This window comes from Halichoeres trimaculatus, unplaced genomic scaffold (genome assembly GCF_033239565.1).
Source record: "Halichoeres trimaculatus isolate MK-OKI-2021-1 unplaced genomic scaffold, fHalTri1.1 fHalTri1_scaffold_10, whole genome shotgun sequence".
Lineage (NCBI taxonomy): Eukaryota > Metazoa > Chordata > Actinopteri > Labriformes > Labridae > Halichoeres > Halichoeres trimaculatus.
The window spans coordinates 38,278,003-38,304,561 of NW_027437187.1; the positions used below are offsets into that span (position 1 = coordinate 38,278,003).

The following is a 26,559-nucleotide window of genomic DNA, read 5'->3' on the forward strand; positions in this document are numbered from 1 at the left end:
TGTTGTAAAGGGCTGTATAAATAAAAAACATTTACATTTACATTTTTTCTTTTTTTTTAAATGTTAGTATGAGACGTTTTGGTCCACACTTTTGTTTTAATATAAAATAATAATATAAAAATAAAAATAAATAAATAAATATAATATAATGTTTTGGTCCACACTCCACATCAGTAGGTGGCGGAAATACGTCATCCCATTGTTTTCTAACCGCCAAATAAATCCCCATCGAAGAAGACGAGGAGCGGAACCGGAAGTTGTCCCACAGACCACTGTTGACAAAAGCAGCTAGCTCCGGCTAACTGACATGTAGTTTATCGATCATTAAACTGAATCTGTGGTTAAACATGAGCCAATCAGAGGACAGACACGGGACGAAACGAGCCGCGTCACCGGCTGAGGTCAGTAAAACCGGAGGAAACGGCGAGTTTACCGAAATAAACCCGGAGTCAGAGCTCGGAGCTAATAACGATCACAGGAGAGAGAGAGAAACAGCGGAGAGAGGGAATAAAACCACTAAAACCACAGGTTTCTGTCTGAGGGGGGGTTGGAGACATTTACTGAGATATTTAGGAGGAGTTTAGACATGGTTTCATAGAAGTGACAGATTATACAGGCTGTACTTTGTCAAGTAGTGTGTGTGTGTGTGTGTGTGTGTGTGTCACATGTGGCTGAAACAGACTGGATTTCATCTAAAGTAGGAACACTCCCCCTTTTTACTCCAAGCTGGTGTGTGTCAGACTAACTTTACACTAATATCCATTTAAAGATTATAACTTCTGGATAAATATGTTTAAAACACATATTACACACACACACCTGATCATAAAGAGTTATATAAAGGATGAAAACCTCTGATACGCTGTGTGAAATCAGTAGATATCTTTTCGTCCCAGTTTTCCTCCTGATAATCTCTGAAAACCAAAGATAAATCATTTAATCCTGAGTCACGCTGACTGTGTTTCTCTTTCTCAGGACGGCTCCACGCAGTGGGCAGCAGCTGATCTGGGCAGCGATGAGAGGAAGCAAAAGTTCCTACGCTTGATGGGCGCCAGCAAGGTTTGTTGGTGTTTATAGACTCACAGGTGTACGTTATAAACCAGGGTATGGTGGATTACATCATTTATTCCAGTAAGTTCATGAGGAAAGTGAAACTTTATAATCATTTTATCAGCATTTGATGCTTTTGGCGCTGCGGGCAGGAGCCAGGTCCCGCTGGTAGGGATGGGTACGACTACATCTGCTGTTCTGTTAGGATAAAGCTACAGACTGAGATTATAATAATGGATTTATTATCTTGATATGCATTTGCACAAACCAAATGATGATAATCAGCAGAGTTTCTGCTTGTTGTTTCACTCTTCACCTGTTTCTGTTTCCAGAAAGAACACACAGGACGCCTCGTCATCGGGGAGCACAAGTCAACGTCCCACCTCCGCAGTGGTGAGCTTCTCTGTAGATGTGTTTTTATTCGTATGACATGTCCAAACTGTCCCTTTGCTGCGTCTCCTCCTAACGCCCAGTGTAATTAACCCGGCTTCCCCACCTCACACCCTCCGCTCAGCCCTATCCACACACGGATAGGCCTGCGACGGCTGGGTGTGCCTGCTGTTACTGATGTCTCTCTGCAGGGCAGGAAGATAAGAAGATGAACGAGCAGCTGGAGCTGCAGTACCAGCAGGGCATGGACGGGAAGCTGTCGGGTCGGAACCGGAGACACTGTGGGCTGGGCTTCAGTGAGGTGAGGGGGCAGCTTTATCCACCTCTGCTGGATCACCTGGGGATATTTTAAAGCAGAGATTGACTGATTTCTTTCAGATACTAAGAGTTAAGAGCTTCCCAGTGCCTCCAGTCCAGCCTTTACTTTCAGAGGAGCCATTTTTCTTCCGCTCACCTGGATTAAAGTCATTCAGGAGCCACAACATCTACTTTATCTTCACTATAAAGACGAGAAAAGTGAATAAAAATCTACACAAAGTTAGAATCCAGTGAAAAAGTTATCTGAATAAGAAGTTAAAAATTCTACATAGTAAGAATATAAGGAATGATTACTGTAACAAGAAGTAATCATTCAAGTGAATAATTATCTAAACAAGAAGTGTTTTGTGTTCATAAATTTGTGCAAGTGATGTCTAAGTTTTGGATTTTTAACAAATTTAAAAAATTTCAAAAGATTTAAATATTTGCTAGGTGTCATAAATTTGCGAAATCTATGAAATTTCAATGGGATGCAAAAATTGTCAAAATTTCAAAAAATTGCTCATTTTTATGAAAAACTAAATTAAAGAAATAAGCAAAAAATTGCAAAATTTTCCAGAAATTTTGCAAAGAAATTTAAAAAAATAATAATAAAATTTAAAGAAATTGCTAAATTTTCCAGAAATTTAGAAAATGTTTTTATTATGCAAAAAAAATTTAAAAATTTTCAAAATTTCGAAAAATGTGGATTTTTTATTCTAATTTTGAAAAAAAGTAGAAAAAAATGTGAAGATCTAAAAATTTGCAAAATTGACCAAAGAAATGACCAAGATCTTCAAGAACCTTGAAATATTAAAAAGTGTAAATTTTTAAAACTTTGCAAAAATTTAAAGAATTTAAATTTAATAAAGTTGCAGTAATTTTTGAAATTTTGAAATATTTTTCTAATTGGATATCATACAGGATCTTATTGCTTTAATTACTTTTTTATCTTTGTATTTTCTTCCAGATGAGTCTTTTTGTAGATGTAGTTATCTTCCCAGGGCTGTAAAACTTGAGGTTAGCCACAGGTGCATGGAAAGTTGGTGGGCTGTTGATGTTGTAGGAGGTGAAGTAGAGCGTTGGCAGGCTTTATTGACAGATGGGATGAAGATTTAGTTCAACTAAATGTTAACACAGGATTTTATTTAGTGTCAGTGTCTTTAATCATCAATACCCTCTGGAAGAAAAATAAAAACTCTTTATTTCAGTAATATTTTTAAAGCTACAAGGAGCCACTGCAGAGAAGTCAAAGAACCACAGATTGAAGACCCTTAGTCCAGTCGATCAGATTTAGTTCATGATTTGTTGATTTTTGTCTGATATGTGTTGTCCAGGTACGTGTCTTTACTCTGGGGTTTAGAGAAACGTTTTGTTTGAAGTGTCTTGCCGTAGTAAACTTCCTCTTTGTGCTTTTGTTCTCTCTCCCTCAGCCTGAGCCCAAACCAGATTCAGTTCCCTCCCCACCAGCGGAAAGTCAGACAAAAGAAACTGAACCAGAGAAGTCCACTGACAGAAAAGAGTCCACAGAGGCCGAGGACAAAAGCTGCGACCCCGACCCCAAAGAGCAGACCTCAGAGCCAGCGAAGCCCGGATCAGACGGCAGGAACGAGGAGCGGAAACACGGCTTTAAGATGACGTTTGTCAAGTCAGCGTAGGATGTTAAAGAGGGAGACGTAGATTTTCTGATCTCAGTACGAACATTTTTTCATGATTGTTTGATTTTCAGTGAGCCATGATGTTTGTCATGTTCCTGGGTAGAAAAAGGATCTCTGCCCAGACGGCCCCTCGCTCAGTAACATCCAGGGCTGCATGCTGTCAGAGGATCCTGTTTGGTGTTCAGTCTTCTTCTTTGGTGTTTTATCATGTGATGACTGCAGACTGGCCCTGTGTGGGTCACCTCCTCTGTCGGTGATGACGGGACTGTTTGTCACGCAGCATGTTGGTTCACACATCGTACGTTTTGTGATTTCTTCTTAGAAAGTGAAATAAAGGAAGTGTCAGTTGTAGTTTTCTGTGTTGTGACTGTCTCCTGCTGTACTTCTCCAAAAGCTAAAAAAGGTCATTGAGTGGTGAATAAATCCAAAAACACAGAGGAGTAAAAAAAAACATCCTTTCACAGTGGATTGATAATTTCTTTATGTTAGAGAATCAGCTCAAAGTGAACTTCAGTGAAGAGTTTAAGAGAATACAGAAGCCTAATTCCACTGGTTAAAAAAATAAAGAGTTGAAATTATGAGACAAAAATTAAAATTATGAAATTAAAGAGTCACAATTATGAAAATAAAAATATTAATTCTGAGATCATAGACGGGAAGAAACCTTCCCAAAGACAAAGCAGTAGCCTAACTGAAGTTTTTGCTAGCTTATGTTTGAATTGATAGAGAAATGGTTCGAGTACACTGAGATACTATTTTTTTTTTCCCTAAATTTTACAATTTTTATTTTATTTTTTTTGTTTTATTCTCATTATTTGAACTCATTATTTCATAATTTTCACTCTATATATACTCTATCCATTTTTTTACTTTATCTCAAAACTATAACTTTTTATCTCATTATTTAAACATTGATCTGTCAATTATTACTTTAATCTCATAGTTTTGACTTTTTATCTTATAGTTATGAATTTTTATCCCATACTTCCACCTTTTTATCTCACAATTTTGACTTTTTATTTTTTTGTCTCATACCTTTCAATTTTGACATTTTAATCTCAAAATTAAATTAAAAATATATATTATAATTTTCATTTCATAATTAAGACTTTTCAAACTTTTTTCCCCTTTTTAAAATCTAACAGTTAGGACTTTATATCTCCTCACTTCCGCTTCTTGATCTATTTTATTATTATTATTTTTTAAATTATTATTATTAATTTATTTTCTGGCGGGAATGGGCTTCAATTAACGCCAGATGATGGTGTGAATTTTTTTTATTTTCCAGACCACAAACATGTGATGTTCTCTCTGAGACTTTAAAGTGATCCTCTGGGATGGAACAAGTTGGGTCCTTTCACAAGGTTTAGGGCAGAAATTACCCCTACAGCAGTGTTTTTGTGCAGCAGAAGCCCAGAGCGCTCGCACCAAACACTGTTTTATGACACGATGAGAACTAGAGCCTTATGTAGCGGTGTTTTTGTGTGAAAGTAACGTACTGAAAATTCTCTGAATAAAGCGTGAATGCAGACCCATATCAGATTTTTTTGGTGGGAGTCCGTCTATTTGTGTTTTTGGTCAAGTAAAATATGGCCCCGTCTGAGTGCAGAGGAAACCAGCAGAGGAGCAGGGAGGGGGTGTTTGGTGCGAGCGCTCTGGGCTTCTGCTGCACAAAAACACTGCTGTAGGGGTCATTTCTGCCCTAAACCTTGTGATAGGACCCAACTTGTTCCATCCCAGAGGATCACTTTAAGGAGGCGGATACTCCGCTCTGTGAGTTTCGGTTTCAGTCTAACTGGGTGAGGCTCTGTAAACAGAGTAACAATCACAGGAAATGCGCGCGCTATGTGTCAGTTGTCACCGCGGCACCCGCGCCTTTAACTCTGTCAGCCGTTTACTCACAGCAGCTGCGCCAGCTCCAAGAAAACAGGATGAGCCAACGAGCCAACGTCTGACCCAGGTAACACACCTGTCAGCCTCTGGTGTAGTTTCTGAAAGAAGGAACGAAGTGGATGAACTAATGTTAGAGAGTTTGGATCATGGAGGAAATGAAATGACTCTGTGGGAGCGTCAGATGAAAGTGAAACCTGTGACTGAGCCTATAGCTCTCTGAGGCTGCATTAGTTTAAACTCAACTCTGTTAAACCAGAGGAAAACACGTACTTCGTGTACCTACAGTCAGCTGACTGACAGGTAGGCCCCTCCTTTGTTTACCTCTCAACAAAACTATCTGGAGATCAGTGGCGTTTTCTCCCGGAGGCCAAGGGAAGCCATGCTTCCACTCTTTTTTTTTAACTGTAGCTGTGATTTAATGAAAATACTCCTTTTTAACAGTTTCGATAATTATTCTCTGTTTTGTCACCGTCATCTCTCCCTTATTCATCTCCTCTAGTTATTGAGCATTTTACAATGTGTAAAACAGCGCCCTCGTAAATGTTCTGTGGTGAATGCGTGGTGAAAATACGATACTGCACGCTGTTGTCCGCAAGGAAGCCAAGCTGAGTTGGCATCCCTTGGTGAAAAAAAACAAGAATGATTAACCAATCAGATGAGGCTGCGGTCATGACACTGCTCACTTGTGATTGGCCAAGACTGTGTCAAGGGAAGCCACCCTGTCTTTGGCCTCAAACCAATCAAATCACAGTATCGTCGTCATCAACAAGCCACTGAATGAACTCAGGGAGGTTAGCACATTAGCAGTGTGCATGAAGCGGCCGGTTGTGTGTTTAAGTGGGTGGTTGAATGAATTAATACGATGTTTAAGCTAAGTCAAGAGGACAATGTACGTGTGTGAATGAGTGAGTGAGGGTGGGAGAGTGAAAGGGCGTGTGTCGGTGTTCAAAGTAAGTAAAACGGGTCGTTCCGTTACATGAAATAGAGATATACAAACTGTAACATAGTCTCTTATTTACCCCACTCCCTAAAAAAAAATACAGATTAGAGGCTTCCTCAAAAAAAATCCCCACGCCATGCCACTGCTGCAGATTAAACACCACCTCTCTTTACAATCAGAATGACAAACTCAAACTTCTGTTCAGGTTAGGATGACTGAGGAGTCACAGTCTGAGGACTGAAGCTGATCAGTGCTGGGAGTCTGATCTGTGAACTTTAAAGTCCCTGTGGGGAGTTTCTGAGTGATCCTGAAAAAGTCTCCTTCCAGATGTCAGCCTGATCCTGATCCACACTTTAACATGAGATTATCAGCTCAGATACAGGCTGATGAAGTTTAGCAGAGAGAAGAGAGATCTGAGTTTTTCTCTGCTGAAAATGATTTCTGTGATTAATTTTGTAGTGATGGTGGACACTGGAGCCTAACTGTCAGACAGAAAAAGGACAGAAGAGCAGAAGAAAGAGAAACAGGAGAGAGATAGAGCACAAGCTAAAGGCTAAAACACAAGCCAAAGACAAAATCAGGAGCTAAATGCTAAAATACCAGCTTAGGGCTAAAACAAAAAATAAAGGCTAAAACATGAGCTAAAGGCTAACAGGTCAGTTACAGGCTAAAACAGTAGTTTAAGGCTAAAATAAAAGCTAAAGTCTAAAAAATGATGAAAGGCTAACGTATGAGCTTAAGGCTAAAACTCAAGTTTAAGGCTAAAACATGAGCTAAAGGCTAAAAGAAGAGCTAAAGGCTAACACATGATCTTAAAGCTAAAAAACAGTCTAAAGGCTAAATCATGAGCTAAAGGCTAACACATGATCTTAAAGCTAAAAAACAGTCTAAAGGCTAAATCATGAGCTAAAGGCTAACACATGATCTTAAAGCTAAAAAACAGTCTAAAGGCTAAATCATGAGCTAAAGGCTAACACATGATCTTAAAGCTAAAAAACAGTCTAAAGGCTAAATCATGAGCTTAAGGCTAACACATGATCTTAAAGCTAAAAAACAGTCTAAAGGCTAAATCATGAGCTAAAGGCTAACACATGAACTTTGATTTGATTTTGATTTGATTTTTATTTGTCTCAAACAAGCACATAAAAACAAACAAATTTGTAATAGGAAAAAAAGAAAAAAATAGCACATAATGATAAAGTGCAAGTTCAAGAAGGGGCTGAAGGAAGCAAAGCTTATCAAGTTCAGCCCCCCCTTACACTGTCATATAATTTCATAATTCACACAATCTTAGTATAATAAAACAAACAACTTTAATATAAATAGAACCTTAGTTAAAAGCATGTTGATCGACTCAATTATTTGAAAAAGATAAAAAAAGATGATAAAATTATCTGTCTAGTTCTTTATAGGAGAACAAGAGTGTTTTTTTGTTGTTACTTTTAAATTGTTTTAAGTTAATGCACATTCTTAAGTCCTCTTCTAGTTCATTCCACAATTTTACACCACTAAAAGAGATGCACATACTTTTCAGTGTTGAATGGATGGTTGGTTGTTTAAATTTAAAATTCCCTCTTAAGTTATATGCTGCCTCCCTGACCATGAACATCATTTGGATGTTGTTTGGTAACAACTTATTCCAGGCTTTAAACAAAATCTGACCTGTTTTAAATTTTATTAAGTCCCAGAATTTTAAAATCCTCGATTTTAGAAACAAAGGATTTGTATGAGCAAGGTACTCAGCATGGTGAACCATCCTTATGGCTCTCTTTTGTAAAATATAAATCTTTTGTAAAGTGCTTTTATATGTATTTCCCCAAACCTCGACACAATAGGACAGATACGGATCAATAAGTGCATAGTAAAACATCTAAAGTGACTTCTGATCCAACACATGTTTAGTTTTACCCAAAACTCCAATACTTTTTGAAACCTTGGTGCACAAATATTTAGTATGAGGCTTCCAGGATAACTTATGATCAATTATGACACCCAGAAACTTACTTTCGTAAACTCTTTCAATTTCCACATTTTCAATTTCCAAACAAACCCCTTGCTTAATTTTAGAATTTCCAAATATCATGAACTTGGTTTTGTTCAAGTTTAATGATAATTTGTTTTCATCAAACCAGTGCTTTAGTTTTAGCAATTCCTTTCTGAATAATAATAATAGCTGCTGCAAATCTCCCCCAGAGCAGAAAATATTTGTGTCGTCTGCAAAAAACACCATTTTTAAAACATTAGACACTTTCCAGATATCATTAATATATAAGATAAATAGTTTAGGTCCCAAGATGGACCCCTGTGGGACCCCACAGATAATATTCAAGTGCACTGATTTATTGTTACCTAGTTGGACAAACTGCTTCCTATTACTGACGTAACTTTGTAACCAGGTGTGTGCTACTCCTCTGACACCATACTGCTCCATGGTCAATCGTGTCAAAAGCCTTTTTTAAATCAATGAAAACACCTACTGCATATTTTTTTTTATCATTGCAACCTGTTATCTCTTCTACTAGTTCCATAAGAGCCAGAGAAGTAGATCTAGATGATCTAAAACCGTACTGACTGTCATTTATTAATTTATGTTTCTCAATAAAGTCATCCAATCTCTGTTCAAATAATTTCTCCAGTATCTTTGAGAACTGTGAAAGTAAGGAAACAGGTCTATAATTTGTGAACAGATGTTTATCGCCAGCTTTGTATACTGGAACCACTTTAGCAAGTTTCATTTTATCTGGGAAGATACCAGTTTTAAATGAAAGGTTACATATATAAGTAAGTGGATCGGCTATTCCCTCAATTATCTTCTTTACCAGTGCCGTATTGATGCCGTTCCAATCTGTAGAAGTCTTATAGGCACTTTTTTTTACAATAGCAATAATTTCCAATTTATCAACAGTTCCCAAAGACACTGAATCTACATTTCTCTCACAGCATTCCAGATCAGCTTGCTTCTTTCCGTTTACATTAATTTCTTTTGCCAAGTTGGGACCAACATCAACAAAGAAGCTATTAAAACCATCAACCACTTCCTTCACTGTGAGAAGTTGCCTTCCCTTATCTGAAAAATGATCAGGAAAAGTTTGATTTCTTTGTTTATTTCTAATAAAACTATTAAGAATATTCCATATGCCTTTAGTATTATTTTTATTCTTCTCTAGCAGTTTTAAATAATAGTCTTTCTTGCATACTCTCATAATAGTTGTTAATTTATTTTTATATTTCTTATATTTTAACTCTGCCTCTTTTGTTTTACTTTTAAGAAACATTCCATACAAGGTGTTCTTTTTTTTTGCATGCATTTTGTAATCCTTTGGTCATCCATGGGTTTTCTGCCAAACGGTTCTTAGTGCTACACTTCTTAAGGGGGCAATGCTTATCATACAGATGTGTTAATATATCTAAGAATAAGTCATAAGCCTTATCCACTGCTGTTTTATTGTATACATTAGTCCAATTCCAATTCATTAGATCATTTTTTAGAGCATCTATAGATTCTTCAGTTGTTATTCTCTTCCATTCAATATCATTTGATTCCTTTCTTTTGTTATCACATTCAGAAATAAGAAAAACAGGCACTAATGTCGTTGATTAAAATCCCACTTATCACTTTACTTTCCATATTACTTGTAAAAATATTATCAATTAGAGAAGCACAATGGGATGTTATTCTGGTTGGTTTAGATATTGTTGGGAAAAAACTTAAACTATACATTATTTCGATAAATTCATCTACTGATTTATTCTTGTTTGGATTCAGCAAATCAATGTTATAATCCCCACAAATATAAGTGGTTTTTTTTGTTTTGTTGAGGTAAACATTCTTTCCATTATTGTGATAAACATGTTAATGTTTGAACCTGGTTTTCTGTAGACACAGCTGATGACTATATTTTTCATTCTGACTAATTCTATTTCAATAGTTATACTTTCCATTATATCATCAATGCTTCCTGACAAGTTATCAAGAACCTTGTAGGAGAGACCCTCTTCAACAAACAGAGCCACCCCCCCACCAAGTCCATTATCTCTGCTGGTGCAATGAAACCCATATCCCTTCATAAAAAAATCAGACCCCCTCTCTCTATTAATCCATGTTTCCGAGATAGCAATAATATTAAAGGGTTTTTTAAACTGACACAGGTAATCCTTTATACTTTGAAAATTTGCATGAAGACTTCTACTATTAAAATGGATAATGGATATGCCATGGTCATATTTAATGGTAGTGTTAAACTGTTCATCTGTGTAGTGGCAACAATTTGCGTTGATACTATCAAGAAGATTTTGATCAGGATCTTTATCTGGTTCGGCTAAGATCATGAGTAGAATATAGAGATGCAAATAGTGCAGTACAAACAACAACGGCTACTTGTTGCTGGGACAACTGCAAAAATAACCATCCAAAATGCTTGACACAGTCAAATTTTCCAATTTGATCCATGCTCCTAATGCACACCCCTCTGGAATTCTCCGATGCTCCATTTGGTTTAATGAATACCTTACAATTGACAATCCAAGTGGCCTGAATTTTGCCCTGTTTCCTGAGCTGTCTTACTTTCCTGGCTATATCAGCATTTTTTTTGGTAAGGTGCTCATTGCTGTGAATGCAGTTCACAGCATATGTTCTTCTGTGTCAAAAAAAATTATTGCTGTGAATGCAGTAATGCATTCACAGCATATGTTCTTCTACTTTATTAGGGGCTCGGGCTTCGAACGAGTCTCTTTTTTTTTTTTCATCATCTTCTTCATCTTCCGGACAAAATTTCGGCTCGCTTCTCCTCCAAGGGCTTTGAGAAAACCCCCACAAATTATACATCAAAATGTGCGGCTCGGCCGGGAATGGTGTGGTATTATGTTTTTCACCAATTTGCCAAATTTTGGCCGACTTATTGGCCAAAAACTGCGAAAAATCCCTCATAGAGAATGAATGGGGAACCTAGGAATCTCTCCCTCTCGCTGCCCAAAATTTCCACTTACTTTGAGATGCTAAGATTTTGGCATACTTCCACTTACAGGCACCATTTTTGCTTTAAAATGTTCACTGATCTTTCAGCTCTACGAGTATGACCTTCCTTTTCTGATATCTATTACAGTTTTTGAGATTTTACTGTTGAAGCAACATAAACTTTTTGGTTTTTGCCCTGAAATCTCAGCTCCTAGAGTGCGGAATGTCTCTAGGTAGAGTGAGCGAGCCTGCTGCAGAAAGGTTGTGAGAATCTCGAACGAATCGTCATAACTTCCAAAATCTTCACAGCAGGTAAATAAAAACTACATTCTAACGTTCCCTGAACTCTCCTGCTTCTTACAAACTGAGTATTTTACCAAAAAAATGTACTGTTTTGCCAAAAAACGCCTCAGTGTGAGAGTAACCCTCATATCTCTGTAACCTGGAGTAATGTTAAAATCTGACCTATATTTCTCATCAACTTCATTCCTAACTACATTTGTAAATTGCCCTACTACCGTTGATCTTAATCCTACCGTCTTTTGAAGCACATCATCTTGTTCATCAGAGTCTCCAGATTCTCACAATGTTTTTGTTTTTCTTCTAGCTCTTAGGGTTTCAGCATAAATTCAGGTTGTTTGGACCTATGTCTAGCCCAAAACTCCAGCTGTAGATCAGTGGATACAAAGGAGTTCCAAAGTGTAACTGACAGATCACACTCACTGTGACATCATCATCATGATCACCATGGTAACTACACAGCTGTGTCTACTGACTGATGAGGTCATTGAGGGACAGAGAAACACAGATTTTTGTTTATTATGCCTAAACAGCCAACCCAAACTCTCTTACACACACACACATACACACATACAGCCAACCCATACACACACACGCGTGTGCATGCGCGCGCACAAACACACACACACACATAAACCCCACTCTCTCCTCTCTCAATTCTCTCTGTCTCTTTCTCTCTTTCTCTCTTACTCTCTCCCTCCCTCTCCCTCACGCACACACAGGTGCATGATTTTGAAGATATCATTTGGCTGCCTTGTATTTAAGTCTTTTTTTTCTCTTCTGAACAGTTACATTTCCATTAGTTATGACAGGTTAAAAACAAGGTATTATGTAACATATAATGATAATTGACAGCTGCCGTTCTTGTGTATTTTTTTTTCTGGGATTGTAAAATATGTCAAGACGTAGAGTCAAGAAGTAATTAGACTCGCAAAAGAAAAATGAAGTTATTAGTTTTGTTACCTAGCGCCACTCAGATTCTCCCAGAATCCCTCACAGTCTGTACTGCACAGACTCTGGCTGCACAACTGCCTCCAATGGCTGCGCCTTTGACAGAGGTGTTTTGGCTTCAGAATTGTACAATGGTAAATGGCAGAGCCACGCTGTCCACTACACAGTCTATGTTTGGGACGTATTGCTTTGGGGCTAGAATAGTATAGATATGAAAGTGTGTACACACAGACACAAACACACACACACACACACACACACACACACACACACACACACACACACATGAACCCCCTTTTCTTTCAATACTCTCTTTCTCTCGCTCACCCTCTCTTTCTCAATATTCAGCTATCTTTTGGCTTCATTCAGTGGGTTTCCATAGTTTCCTAGCATTCATAGTTACTTCACAATGACCCTTCAAAGGTCATGATGCATTTCAGCTCTTCAAGCCATTTAACATTGGTGTGTATTGGACGGAATGTTTCAGCTCAGAGTGGGAGATTCAAACGACAGAGCAGGGAGAGTGGGAAACAAGACCTGGAAAATTTCTGGGTAAACTGCTCTCTTGGCCACATTTTTTGAGCTATCAACACAAATAAGCCCTCAACATGTAAGTAGTATTGTCCTGCTTCTGACAAAGTGGTTTTTAAAGCAAAAGGATGTAGCACTTTTTCACAAAATGACCAACTGTCAGGGCAAAGTCAGCTCCGGCACCCATGTACTCCAATGTTAATTCCTGAGGGGTTTTCTCAGAGATCAGTCAAATTTCCCTCATCCATCTATCACTCTCATGGGCCCATTTTTGCGTCTTCAGACATGAAACTTAGGCGAAGGGTCTCAGGAATCCTACGGTGTGATCATTTTTCTGATCGGTCCTTAGGTTTAGTCACAGTTGCAGACAGTTTGACACCCTGAGTTCAGTGGAAATGTGTTGGGAATCAACAGACTTCACCAGCTCTCTGATGGCAGTTGGTAAACAATGATCACCATGGCAACATCTGGCTTCAGATGAGCCTCAGCTGACAGGCTTACATGATTAAAAACTCAGACACAGGACACACAGGATTTCATTTGATATATACATTTGTGCCCTTTAATTTTCTTCCCTGTCTAAGCAGACAAATTTTATGTTTCCTGTTGGTAAAACGAATAATTGTTGCAGGTATGGTGGGCTTATCCTTAATCTTAACTGGTAAAGGGTGGCATGCTTCAATATTACTAGCTTCAATGTCAATATTCTTGCCACGAAGAAATGCGATCACCTGCTCCTCTGTGCTCTCATCATGTCCATTTGTACTGTCAGACCTGACCCCTTTCACTGCTTGCAAGTAACTCCTGGGTTTAATCACTAAACCAGAAATGATTACGTCATTCATTTTAGAGTACTGCTCCAGGTCATCAAATCGGGTTTCCAGATTTTCAATCTTCCTTTCATGTTCCATGTTTTTCCTTTTCAGCTGTTTTATTTCATCCAGTAGAGCAGTTATGGTGGCTTGATGCTTCATGAAGTTTTTCATCTCTCTTGTCATTATGTTCATTGCTGCTTTCAATTCTTCCATGTCCTTTTGGGGAATTTTCATTGCCATCTTAAGCTTTGGTAATCAAGATTCAGTAGATTAAACGGATGAATGAGTGTATCTACAATGAGATTCACCTGGATGGCAGCTGTTAGTCTTGGGCCTAGGTGGTAGCTGGAAGCCTTCGGCCTGGATGGCAGCTGGTAGCCTTGGGCCTGGATGGCAGCTGGTAGCCTTAGGCCTGGATGGCAGCTGGTAGCCTAGGTGGTAGCTGGTAGCCTTAGGCCTGGATGGTAGCTGGTAGCCTTGGACCTAGATGGTAGCTGGTAGCCTTGGGCCTGGATGGCAGCTGGTAGCCTTGGGCCTGGATTGAAGCTGGTAGCCTTGGGCCTAGATGGTAGCAGGTAGCCTTGGGCCTGGATGGAAGCTGGTAGCCTTGGGCGTAGATGGTAATTGGTAGCCTTGGGCCTGGATGTGAGCTGGTAGCCTTGGGCCTAGATGGTAGCTGGTAGCCTTGGGCCTAGGTGGTAGCTGGTTGCCTAGGAAGTAGCTGGTAGCCTTGGGCCTGGATGGCAGCTGGTAGCCTCGGGCCTAGATGGTAGCTGGTAGCCTTGGGCCTAGGTGGTAGCTGGTAGCCTAGGTGGTAGCTAGTAGCTGGTAGCCTTGGGTCTGGATGGTAGCTGGTAGCCTTGGACCTAGATGGTAGATGGTAGCCTTGGGCCTGGATGGTAGCTGGTAGCCTTGGGCCTGGGTAGTAGCTGGAAGCCTTGGGCCTGGATGGTAGCTGGTAGCCTTGGGCCTGGGTAGTAGCTGGAAGCCTTGGGCCTGGATGGCAGCTGGTAGCCTTAGGCCTGGATGGCAGCTGGTAGCCTAGGTGGTAGCTGGTAGCCTTAGGCCTGGATGGTAGCTGGTAGCCTTGGACCTAGATGGTAGCTGGTAGCCTTGGGCCTGGATGGCAGCTGGTAGCCTTGGGCCTGGATTGAAGCTGGTAGCCTTGGGCCTAGATGGTAGCAGGTAGCCTTGGGCCTGGATGGAAGCTGGTAGCCTTGGGCGTAGATGGTAATTGGTAGCCTTGGGCCTGGATGTGAGCTGGTAGCCTTGGGCCTAGATGGTAGCTGGTAGCCTTGGGCCTAGGTGGTAGCTGGTTGCCTAGGAAGTAGCTGGTAGCCTTGGGCCTGGATGGCAGCTGGTAGCCTCGGGCCTAGATGGTAGCTGGTAGCCTTGGGCCTAGGTGGTAGCTGGTAGCCTAGGTGGTAGCTAGTGGCTGGTAGCCTTGGGTCTGGATGGTAGCTGGTAGCCTTGGACCTAGATGGTAGATGGTAGCCTTGGGCCTGGATGGTAGCTGGTAGCCTTGGGCCTGGGTAGTAGCTGGAAGCCTTGGGCCTGGATGGTAGCTGGTAGCCTTGGGCCTGGGTAGTAGCTGGAAGCCTTGGGCCTGTATTGAAGCTGGTAGCCTTGGGCCTAGATGGTAGCTGGTAGCCTTGGGCGTAGATGGCAGCTGGTAGCCTTGGGCCTAGATGGTAGCTGGTAGCCTTGGGCCTAGGTGGTAGCTGGTAGCCTTGGGCCTGGATGGCAGCTGGTAGCCTTGGGCATAGATGGTAGCTGGTAGCCTTGGGCCTAGGTGGTAGCTGGTAGCCTAGGTGGTAGCTGGTAGCTGGTAGCCTTGGGTCTGGATGGTAGCTGGTAACCTTGGACCTAGATGGTAGATGGTAGCCTTGGGCCTGGATGGTAGATGGTAGCCTTGGGCCTGGGTAGTAGCTGGAAGCCTTGGGCCCAGATGGTAGCTGGTAGCCTTGGGCCTGGATGGAAGCTGGTAGCCTTGGGCCTAGATGGTAGCTGGTAGCCCTGGGCCTAGGTGGTAGCTGGTAGCCCTGGGCCTAGGTGGTAGCTGGTAGCCTTGGGCCTGGATGGCAGCTGGTAGCCTTGGGCCAGGATGGTAGCTGGTAGCCTTAGGCCTGGATGGTAGCTAATAGCCTGCATGGTAGCTCGTAGCTTTAGGCCTGGATGGTAGCAGGTAGCCTGAAAGGTAGCTGGTAGCCTTAGGTCTGGATGGTTGCTGGCAGCCCTTGGCCTGGATGGAAGCTAGTAGCCTTGGGCCTGGATGGTAGCCTTGGGCCTGGATTGTAGCTTTGGGCCTGGATAGTAGCTGATCGACTGGATCGTATCTGGTAGCTTTATGCTTGGATGGTAACTGGTAGGTGGTAGCCTTGATAGTAGCTGGTAGACTGGATGGTAGCTGGTAGCCTTGGGACTGGATGGTAGCTGGTAGCTGGTAGCCTTGATAGTAGCTGGTAGACTGGATGGTAGCTGGTAGCCTTGGGTCTGGATGGTAGCTGGTAGCTGGTAGCCTTGATGGTAGCTGGTAGCCTTGGGCCTAGATGGTAACTGATAGCTTTGGGCCTTGATGGTAACTGATAGCCTGGGTGGTAGCTGGTAGCCTCGATAGTAGCTGGTAGACTTGGGCCTGGATGGTAGCTGGTAGCCTTGGGCCTGGATGGTAGTTGGTAGCCTTGGGCCTGGATGGTAGCTGATAGCCTGGATGGTAGCTGGTAGCCTTGGGCCTGGATGGTAGCTGATAGCCTTGGGCCTGGATGGTAGCTGATAGCCTGGATTGTAGCTGGTAGCCTTGGGCCTGGATGGTAGCTGGTAGCCTTGGGCCTGGATGGTAGCTGATAGCCTGGATGGTAGCTGGTAGCCTTGGGCCTGGATGGTAGCTGGTAGCCTTGGGCCTGGATGGTAGCTGATAGCCTGGATGGTAGCTGGTAGCCTTGGGCCTCGATGGCAGCTGATAGCCTGGATGGTAGCTGGTAGCCTTGGGCCTGGATGGCAGCTGATAGCCTGTATGGTAGCTGGTAGCCTTAGGCCAGGATGGCAGCTGATAGCCTGGATGGTAGCTGGAAGCCTTGGGCCAGGTTGGCAGCTGATAGCCTGTATGGTAGCTGGTAGCCTTAGGCCAGGATGGCAGCTGATAGCCTGGATGGTAGCTGGTAGCCTTGGGCCTGGGTAGTAGCTGGAAGCCTTGGGCCTGGATTGAAGCTGGTAGCCTTGGGCCTAGATGGTAGCTGGTAGCCTTGGGCCTGGATGGAAGCTGGTAGCCTTGGGCGTATATGGTAGCTGGTGGCCTTGGGCCTGGATGGAAGCTTGTAGCCTTGGGCCTGGGTAGAAGCTGGTAGCCTTGGGCCTAGATCGTAGCTGGTAGCCTTGGGCCTAGGTGGTAGCTGGTAGCCTTGGGCCTGGATGGCAGCTGGTAGCCTTCGGCATAGATGGTAGCTGGTAGCCTTGGGCCTAGGTGGTAGCTGGTAGCCTAGGTGGTAGCTGGTAGCTGGTAGCCTTGGGTCTGGATGGTAGCTGGTAGCCTTGGACCTAGATGGTAGATGGTAGCCTTGGGCCTGGATGGCAGCTGGTAGCCTTGGGCCTGGGTAGTAGCTGGAAGCCTTGGGCCTGGATGGTAGCTGGTAGCCTTGGGCCTGGGTAGTAGCTGGAAGCCCTTGGCCTGGATTGAAGCTGGTAGCCTTGGGCCCAGATGGTAGCTGGTAGCCCTGGGCCTAGGTGGGAGCTGGTAGCCTTGGGCCTGGATGGCAGCTGGTAGCCTTGGGCCTAGATGGTAGCTGGTAGCCCTGGGCCTAGGTGGGAGCTGGTAGCCTTGGGCCTGGATGGCAGCTGGTAGCCTTCGGCCAGGATGGTAGCTGGTAGCCTTAGGCCTGGATGGTAGCTAATAGCCTGGATGGTAGCTGGTAGCTTTAGGCCTGGATGGTAGCAGGTAGCCTGAAAGGTAGCTGGTAGCCTTAGGTCTGGATGGTTGCTGGCAGCCCTTGGCCTGGATGGTAGCTAGTAGCCTTGGGCCTGGATGGTAGCCTTGGGCCTGGATTGTAGCTTTGGGCCTGGATGGTAGCTGATGGACTGGATGGTATCTGGTAGCTTTATGCTTGGATGGTAACTGGTAGGTGGTAGCCTTGATAGTAGCTGGTAGACTGGATGGTAGCTGGTAGTCTTGGGACTGGATGGTAGCTGGTAGCTGGTAGCCTTGATAGTAGCTGGTAGACTGGATGGTAGCTGGTAGCCTTGGGTCTGGATGGTAGCTGGTAGCTGGTAGCCTTGATGGTAGCTGGTAGCCTTGGGCCTAGATGGTAACTCATAGCTTTGGGCCTTGATGGTAACTGATAGCCTGGATGGTAGCTGGTAGCCTCGATAGTAGGTGGTAGACTTGGGCCTGGATGGTAGCTGGTAGCCCTGGGCCTGGATGGTAGTTGGTAGCCTTGGGCCTGGATGGTAGTTGGTAGCCTTGGGCCTGGATGGTAGCTGGTAGCCTTGGGCCTGGATGGTAGCTGATAGCCTGGATGGTAGCTGGTAGCCTTGGGCCTCGATGGCAGCTGATAGCCTGGATGGTAGCTGGTAGCCTTGGGCCTGGATGGCAGCTGATAGCCTGTATGGTAGCTGGTAGCCTTAGGCCAGGATGGCAGCTGATAGCCTGGATGGTAGCTGGAAGCCTTGGGCCAGGTTGGCAGCTGATAGCCTGGATGGTAGCTGGTAGCCTTGGGCCTGGATGGTAGCTGGTAGCCTTGGGCCTGGATCGTAGCTGGTAAGCTTGGGCCTGGATGGTAGCTGGTAGCCTTGGGCCTGGATGGTAGCTGGTAGCCTTGGGCCTGGATGGTAGCTGGTAACCTTGGGCCTGAATGGCAGCTGATAGCCTGGATGGTAGCTGGTAGCCTTGGGCCTGGATGGTAGCTGGTAGCCTTAGGCCTGGATGGCAGCTGATAGCCTGGATGGTAGCTGGTAGCCTTAGGCCTGGATGGTAGCTGGTAGCGTTGGGCCTAGATTGTTGCTGGTTGCCCTGGGCCCAGATGGCAGCTGGTAGCCTTGGGCCAGGATGGTAGCCTTTATCCAGCTGGTGGCCTTAGGCCAGCTGATGGCCTTGTACTGGCTGATAGTCAGTCCAAAACCTGGATTGTAGCTAGTTGTTTTTTGTCTGATCACAATTTAAAAACTTGTATGTATCAACACACCTCTTCACAACCAGTTTTGATATTTAGGGTGAGAAAATACAAAGGATTGATGAGGTTTTTAACAGATTGTCTAGCACAGATTCACAGCACATACAGTCACAGCAGCCATCTCGATGACGTCATCATGAAGTTTTAACTTAAGGCTAAAACAAAAATTAAGGCTTTAACATGAGCTCAAGGCTTAAACACAGGCTAAAGGCAAATTCACAAGCTAAGCTGATTGTGATTTTTTAAACCCTTTTATTTTCATACATCCCCCCCCCCCCCCCCCCCCCCCCAAAGGGACCAAAGTGAGTGTACTGAGCCAACAGAGATGGATGGATCCACCATATTTAAGGTAACCATGTGTCTGTGCAGGAGCCTAAAACTTTAACTTTCATAGGAGCCATTTTTCCTCAGCTCACCTGGATTAAAGTCATTCAGGAGACACAAAATCTACGTTATCTTCACTATAAAGACAAAATAAATTGAAATATTTCCTAAGTGTCATCAATATGCAAAACTTATTAAATTTCAATGGTTTGCAAAAATTCATAAAATTTTGAGATGTCAAAAATTTGCTGATTTTTTTGAAAAATTCCATCTAAAACCAACTTAAATTTGCAAAGATTTTTAAAAGATTGAAAGAAATGTAATGTTGAAAATTCCATAAACTTGCAATATTTTTTACATTTCAATCTGTATAAAATAAAAAATTCAAAAATTTTGCAATTTCAACAATTTGCAGAGTTTTTCAAAAAATTAAATGTAAAAAATGTGCAAAAATGGCATAATTTGGAACATTTGCCCAAAAAATATTTAATAAGTGCAAATTCAAAAATGTTAAAAATTTTCAAAAATTTGCAAAATTCATTAAAAGTATGCAGCTTGAATGATTTGCAAAAAATTTGCAAAAATAAATAAAAATTCAGTAATATTCCTAAATTATTAAAATCCGTTTAATATTTAAAAAAAATGTTTTTTTTTAAATAAATTTGCAAAAAAAAATATTTTTAAGATTATGCAACTTTTTTCTCACTTAAAATTATTGTTTAGAAATTTCAAATTAAAATTTGAAAAATTAAAATTTCAACATTTTGCAAAATCTTATAAAAACTGTTACGTATAACTATGCAAAAATCTAAAACATTTTGAACTTTCAAAAATTTGCAAAAAAAAATAAGAAATTGGAATTCTGTAAATGTTTGAACATTAATTAAATTTTGAAATAAGTCTTGAATTTGCAGACTCTTGGGCTGGTGTACGATTTATGATCTCACTGTAATTCTCATGTGATCGTCTCAATCGCAGCTGGTGGAAGAACACAGTAAAAGCCTCTTGCTGGCTGAGCTGAAGAGGTTTGAAAGGATGCTCTTTCCACGACCTCCTGAGGGTACGAAGCAGACCCAAGACCACCTGAGCTCAGGAGACGCTGAAGCAGACGCCAGTGCCAGCGAGGGCGCCCTGAGGATAACCCTCCACGTCCTGAGGAGGATGGGCCAGAAGGAGCTCGCCAACAGACTGGAGAAGAGTAAGAGGCAGGATAGAAACGTGTTCACGGCTTTTTAGAGGTTAACGCTGAACTTAACAAACCAAACTCTCCTCTGTTTCCAAACCAGCTGTTTACGGAGAACTCGACGTCTGCCAGCGCAAACTGAGGCACAGACTGAAAAAGTTTGAATACATTTACGAAGGAGTCGCCCAATACGGACACCAGACGCTTCTCAACAAGGTGTACACCGAGCTCTACATCACGGAGGGAGTGTGTGAAGGTGTGAACAGCGAGCACGAGGTGAGGCAGGTGGAGGCCGCCAACAGGAGACGAGCCTCAGAGGACAAACCCATCAAATGTGAGGACATCTTCCAGCCCCTGCTGGGACACGAGCAGTTCATCCGCACCGTGCTGACCAAAGGCATCGCCGGCATCGGGAAGACCATCTCTGTGCAGAAGTTCAACCTGGAATGGGCCGAGGGCCGAGTGAACCAGGATCTCCAGCTGCTCCTGAACCTCCCGTTCAGAGAGCTCAACCTGATGAAGGACGGACGCTTCACGCTCACACAGCTCCTCCATCATTTCCTGTCAGAGGCTCGAGACGCAGGGGTCTCAAGTGTCGGCAAATACAAGGTGGCGTTGATCTTTGATGGTCTGGATGAGTGCAGACTGCCCCTGGACTTCAAGCACAACAGGACCTGCTTCAGTGACGCAGAGCCGGCCTCCGTGGACGTCCTCCTGACCAACCTGATCCAGGGGAACCTGCTGCCGTCTGCACACATCTGGATCACCTCCAGGCCCGCGGCCGCCAACCGCATCCCGGTGGATCTGGTGGACCGCGTGACCGAGATCCGAGGGTTCAACAACCCGCAGAAGGAGGAGTACTTCAGGAAGAGGATCTCTGATCAAAGCGTGGCCAGCAGAGTCATCGCTCACGTGAAGTCCATCAGGAGCCTCCACATCATGTGCCACATCCCGGTCTTCAGCTGGATCTCTGCAACCGTCCTGCAGAGCATCCTCGAGGAGCGTGAGCGACGACGGGACATGCCCGAGACGCTGACGCAGATGTACACACACTTCCTGCTGCACAACTCCATGATCAGGTCTGAGAAGTACCCAGCCGGACCGGACTCACCTGGGGCCAGGATGGACCGAGAGATGATCCTGAAGCTGGGTAAACTGGCCTTTGAGCACCTGATGAAAGGGAACATGATCTTCTACGAACACGAACTGGACGAGTTCGACATCGACATCAGAGATGCTGCCGTTTACTCCGGCGTGTTCACGCAGATCTCAAAGAACGACTTTGGCGTTGGCGTGGAGAGGGTCTACTGCTTCGTGCATCTCAGCATCCAGGAGTTCTTTGCAGCGATGTTTGTCTTCTGCACGTTCCTGTGCTCCAATCAGAACCTGCTGAGGCCAGAAGGACCGCCCACGGACGAGGCGTCTCCCGGGGAAGTGACCAGCCTCCTCCAGAGCGCGGTGGATCGAGCGCTGCAGAGCGACAACGGACACCTGGATCTGTTTCTCCGCTTCCTCCTCGGCCTCTCGCTGAGCTCCAATCAGACTTTGTTGAGGAGCGTTCTGACCGTGGAGAGCAGCTCGCCGAGACACGAGGTCATCGTGGAGTACATCAAGCAGAAGATCCGACAGAACCCGTCCCCGGACCGATGCATCAACCTCTTCCACTGCCTGGGCGAGCTCAACGACCTGTCCCTGCTGGAGGAGATCCAGCACTTCCTGAGCTCTGGGACTCTGTCGGAGGTCTCGCTGACCCCGTCTCAGTGGTCTGCTCTGGTCTTCCTGTTGCTGACCTCGAAGGAGGAGCTGGACCGGTTTGACCTGAGGGAGTATTCCCGCTCAGAGGAGGGGCTGCTGTGGTTGTTACCGGTCATCAGAGAGTCCAGGGTGGCCATGTGAGTAAGAGACATGAAGGGGGCGGGGCCCTCAAGCTGAACCTTTCTGATTGGTGGAGCAGCCACAGTGTCTGAACTTTTACTTTCATAGGAGCCGTTTTTCCTCAACTCACTTGGATTAAAGTAAAGATTAAAGCAGTAAAACCCAGTAATTAATTATCTAAAAGAGAAGTTGTTCAAATTCATAAAATTGCATTTGATTTCCTAGCTTTCTGTTTTTGATAAATTTGAAAAAAAAAATTAGAAGTTTAGGAAATTGCAAAACATTGTAAAAGACACACAATTTTATTAAAAAAAAAACATTAAATAAACTTAAAAAAATAAAAATGTAGATATTTAAAAAATTTCAAAAAAATTAAAAAGTTGCAAATTTTACAAAAATCACAAATACATTGAAATTTAAAATTTTGCAAAATTAAAAAAAAATCAAATACATTGTTAAATAATCAAAATAAAGAAAAAAATAAGTTTCTAAAAATAAAAAAATCAAATTTAAAAAATTGTCAAATTTCAATTTCTTTTAAATTGAAAAAAAATCCCAAAATTGTCAATTTTTGGATTTAAAAAATTTTCAAAAAGTAAATTAAATTAAATAAAAAACTACAAAATTTTGAAAGAATACATAAACTGATAACATATTTTGACTTTTTTGCTGAACTCGTCATTTTTTGTTCCCTGCTTATCTTTAGCTACACATCAAGCGTCTATATGAAGTTAGCAGTTAAATGAATTAATTCACACAGAATTAAAATCATCAATACCCTCTGTAAGAAAAATAAAAATGCAATAATATTTTTAAAGCTACACAGGAGTCAAAGGGCCACATGAGGCCCCAGAGCCACAGGTTGAAGACCCTTGTTTTAGACGTTTGTAAATAATTTTCTTCGACTTAATGAAGGTTAATAGTTTTCTCCTGTCGCAGCCTTAAAGAGTGTAACCTCTCTGACAAATGCTGCAAAGCGCTCGGGGAAGTCCTGAGTGATTCCTGTCTGAAGGAGCTGGATCTGAGCGATAACGATCTTCAGGACTCAGGACTAGAACTGCTGTCTGCAGGTCTGGGGAGTCCGACCTGTCAGCTGGAAAAACTGAGGTTTGTGACTCAGGTTTTATCAGGCTCTGTGTCTGATGAGACCACCTGCTCTTTAACGTTGTTTTCCTCTTCGGTCCAGGCTGCCGTTCTGTGGGATCACACGGGCTGGTTGTGGTTTTTTGGCTGAAGCTCTGAGGTTGAACCCCAACCACCTGAAGGAGCTGGATCTGAGCTACAACCACCCAGGACAACAAGGGGTGGAGCTACTGACCTCAGTGCAGGAGGAACTAAAACACCTGACTGTCAGGTAGGAGTCCTCAGATTCTTCTTCTTCTTGGTTCGGGGTTTGGGAAAAATAATGCAGCACAGTTAAACAAGGTGTACCCCAAGGCTCCGTGCTGGGTCCTCTGGTCTCCACCATCTCCCTGCTCCCCTCAGTCAGATCAAACGTCAGTACAGTTTTTAATTTCCAATACCTGTCTGACCTCCTCCACCAGTAGTCTCCATCCCCCTGGACCCCCAGTCCTCTGACCGGGGTCTCCTTTTCATCGTCACAAAAAGGCAAAAAAATGATAAAATTTGGAACAAAATAAAAAAACTAGTGAATATTTAACTTAATGAGAACTTTTTTCGGTGCTTAAAAAATTAAAGAATATTTTTGAATTTTTTTTTAAATATTTCTAAAAATTGTTTAAACTTCAAACTTTTTAGATTTCATAAATTTGCAAAACTTATCAAATTTTAAGAAGTTATAAAATGAAAAAAATTAAATTCAAAAAAATGTGCGAAAATGTTTGAATTTCACTTATTTGCCAAAATTTCATAAATTGCAAAAAAATATAATAATTATTATTATCATTTTAAAAAATGTTTGATTTTCAAAAAGTGAAAAAAATATATAAATTACATTTTTGTTGTTCAAATGGAACTTAAATAATTTGCAAATATTTGCAGAAATTCAAATTTTTGGCATTTGCAATTATGTCAAAATTAAAAAAAAAATCTTCAAAAAAAAATGTATTTTTTCTAAACTTAACCGATGTCAAAATATTTAACTTTTTAAAATTAGCAAAAATCTTGAAACAAAAAATTGAAAGTTTCATTGCAAGATGGGATGAAGATTTAGTTCAACTAAATGTTAACGCGTGATTTTATTTAGCCTTAGCGTTTTTAATCATCAATACCCTCTGTGAGAAAAATAACTATTCTATTCAATAATATTTTTTAAAGCTACAAGGAGCCACTGCAGAGGAGTCAAAGGGCCACATGAGGCTCCAGAGCCACAGGTTGAACACCGTTGGTCTACTGTTGACCTTGTAAAGTGACCTTTGTTTTTTTGAAAGGCGGTAAAAAAAATGTGTAATTTTTGTCTTTACTTAAACAACCAGAGCTTTAATCTTCCTGCCTGTTTTATTGTATTTATTAAAACATCTTTTTTTATCTTCCCCAGCTCTAACAACAACGCAGAGTGTTTCTTGAAATCGTCTCTGAGGAAGTGTAAGTTTTTAAAATAAATCAGCGTCTGTTCCCACACCGGCAGGTTTTTGACCCTGAATATTTTGGTCTGAAGATGAACTCCTTCCTGTTTGTTTCCTCGTCAGATGCCAGCCCGCTGACCATGGATCTACGCTCCGCCCACTCCCTCTTGACCTTTTCTGAGGACAAGCGAACAATGACTCGGACCACGACAGCTCAGCTCTATCCGGACAGTCCGGATCGGTTCACGGACTGGGGTCAGGTGATCTGTGAAGAGCCTCTGTCTTCTCGCTGCTACTGGGAGGTGGAGTGGACCGGGGAGCGCACCGGTGTCGGAGCGGCCTACAGAGGGATCAGCAGGAAGGCCAAAGGTAACGAGTCTGTTCTGGGCTACAACGACCGGTCCTGGAGTCTGCGCTACTGTCACGGGAAGTTCACGGCCTGGCACAACAGAGACGACCAGGGGCCCATACCCGTCCCCTACTTCCCCTCCAAACGGGTCGGTGTGTTCCTGGACTGGCCCGGTGGGACTCTGTCCTTCTACGCCGTGTCATGTGACCACACCATGACTCACCTGCACACCTTCCACGCTAGCTTCTCTGAGCCGCTGTACGCAGGCTTCAGGCTGGGGCTCCCTGACACCTCACTGGCTCTGTGCCCCCCAGGAAACCCCTCAGGCCTGTAGAGTCAGGGTGGAGGCTCCACTCCTCATTGGACCGGCTGTTGGGTTGATGTTTGTTTACAGTGTCTGCTTTTGTGCATGGTGTGGTCTGTCGTAGATTTCATGATGTTTTCTGAGTCCTCTGTGTTCTGACACTCAGTGCTGTGATGTTTGTGTTGATCTAACACAGGTCGTACTGTGAGGTGACCTGTATAAATAAAGCTTTAAAGAAAGTGAATGAATCTTTACACAGCTAAAAACTGAAATCTTGTCTTTAAATTACTTGAAATAACATTTTCCTGGACTGATCAGTTGAATGTGGCTCATATAGAGTATAAAAAGACAAATTTGACTTAAAATAAGACAAAAACATATGACAAGATTTCAGTTTTTTGCAGTGTATAAAAAATAAGCTGGATTGAACTCAGTGTTCCTGTAAAGTTAAAGTTTTGTCAGAGAAACTCACCTGAGTGATCTGAAGTGTTAAAAACACCTGGCTGAAGAAGTCACAGGGAAGCTGAGCCTCCACTTCCCTCGACGCTGAAAGCTCCTCTGGGATGTCTGTGAAGACGTGATGGATACAGACCAAAGAATGTAAGAAACACATGTATGTAGCCTGTGTGTTCTGCATTAAAAACTATTTAACATTCATCACATGTTGTGTGTTTTTTCTCTGTGTGTATTTATCAGTATACACCCAGGTGAACTGTTGAAGCTCCAAGGTTTATACATAGTGTGAAGAGGGAAGGTGCTGCCATCTAGTGGCAGAAGATTGTTTTTATTTCCCTGTCTAGAATGATGATAATAAAAAATAACCATGATTAAACATCAACAATGTGGTTCAACCTTCATCAACATTCTGTAAATAGAGCTAACATTTCACTAAGAGCTGGTCTGAGACCTCCTTACTCCTTCTCCCCCTGAGCACAAAGAGGAGCAGGCTCAGATTAAGGTCTGAGTGTTCCCTGAACAGATGAGTCTTCAGACGTCTCTTAAAGTAGAAAGGGACTCTGTGGATCGTATAGAGTTTGGTAATTCATTCACCATTTGGG

At 42.7% G+C, this 26,559-nt stretch overlaps 2 protein-coding genes across 2 annotated transcripts; both read left to right on the plus strand.

Moving 5' to 3' along the window:
- Positions 1-225: 225 nt before the first annotated feature.
- Positions 226-3,716, plus strand: cunh11orf58 (chromosome unknown C11orf58 homolog). Its single transcript, XM_074677921.1, has 5 exons — positions 226-401; positions 976-1,059; positions 1,383-1,443; positions 1,632-1,741; positions 3,171-3,716. Exons 1-5 carry the CDS (start codon positions 348-350, stop codon positions 3,393-3,395), a joined length of 534 nt encoding a protein of 177 aa, XP_074534022.1. The 5' UTR covers positions 226-347; the 3' UTR covers positions 3,396-3,716.
- A 15,523-nt stretch (positions 3,717-19,239) lies between these two features.
- Positions 19,240-26,117, plus strand: LOC141796719 (NLR family CARD domain-containing protein 3-like). The gene is made up of 7 exons (XM_074677971.1): positions 19,240-19,290; positions 20,244-20,463; positions 20,552-22,340; positions 23,263-23,430; positions 23,510-23,677; positions 24,821-24,867; positions 24,972-26,117. Exons 1-7 carry the CDS (start codon positions 19,267-19,269, stop codon positions 25,529-25,531), a joined length of 2,976 nt encoding a protein of 991 aa, XP_074534072.1. The 5' UTR covers positions 19,240-19,266; the 3' UTR covers positions 25,532-26,117.
- Positions 26,118-26,559: the final 442 nt, after the last annotated feature.

Excerpts from the sequence above, each read along its gene's own strand:
- LOC141796719 (XM_074677971.1), top strand. The coding sequence starts at position 19,267 with ATGGATGGATCCACCATATTTAAG. Across the intron at positions 20,464-20,551 it reads CGCCAACAGACTGGAGAAGA|CTGTTTACGGAGAACTCGAC; the intron begins GTAAGAGGCAGG and ends TTTCCAAACCAG. Across the intron at positions 24,868-24,971 it reads GAAATCGTCTCTGAGGAAGT|ATGCCAGCCCGCTGACCATG; the intron begins GTAAGTTTTTAA and ends TTTCCTCGTCAG.
- cunh11orf58 (XM_074677921.1), top strand. The coding sequence starts at position 348 with ATGAGCCAATCAGAGGACAGACACGGGACGAAACGAGCCGCGTCACCG. Across the intron at positions 402-975 it reads GAGCCGCGTCACCGGCTGAG|GACGGCTCCACGCAGTGGGC; the intron begins GTCAGTAAAACC and ends TCTCTTTCTCAG. Across the intron at positions 1,444-1,631 it reads AACGTCCCACCTCCGCAGTG|GGCAGGAAGATAAGAAGATG; the intron begins GTGAGCTTCTCT and ends GTCTCTCTGCAG.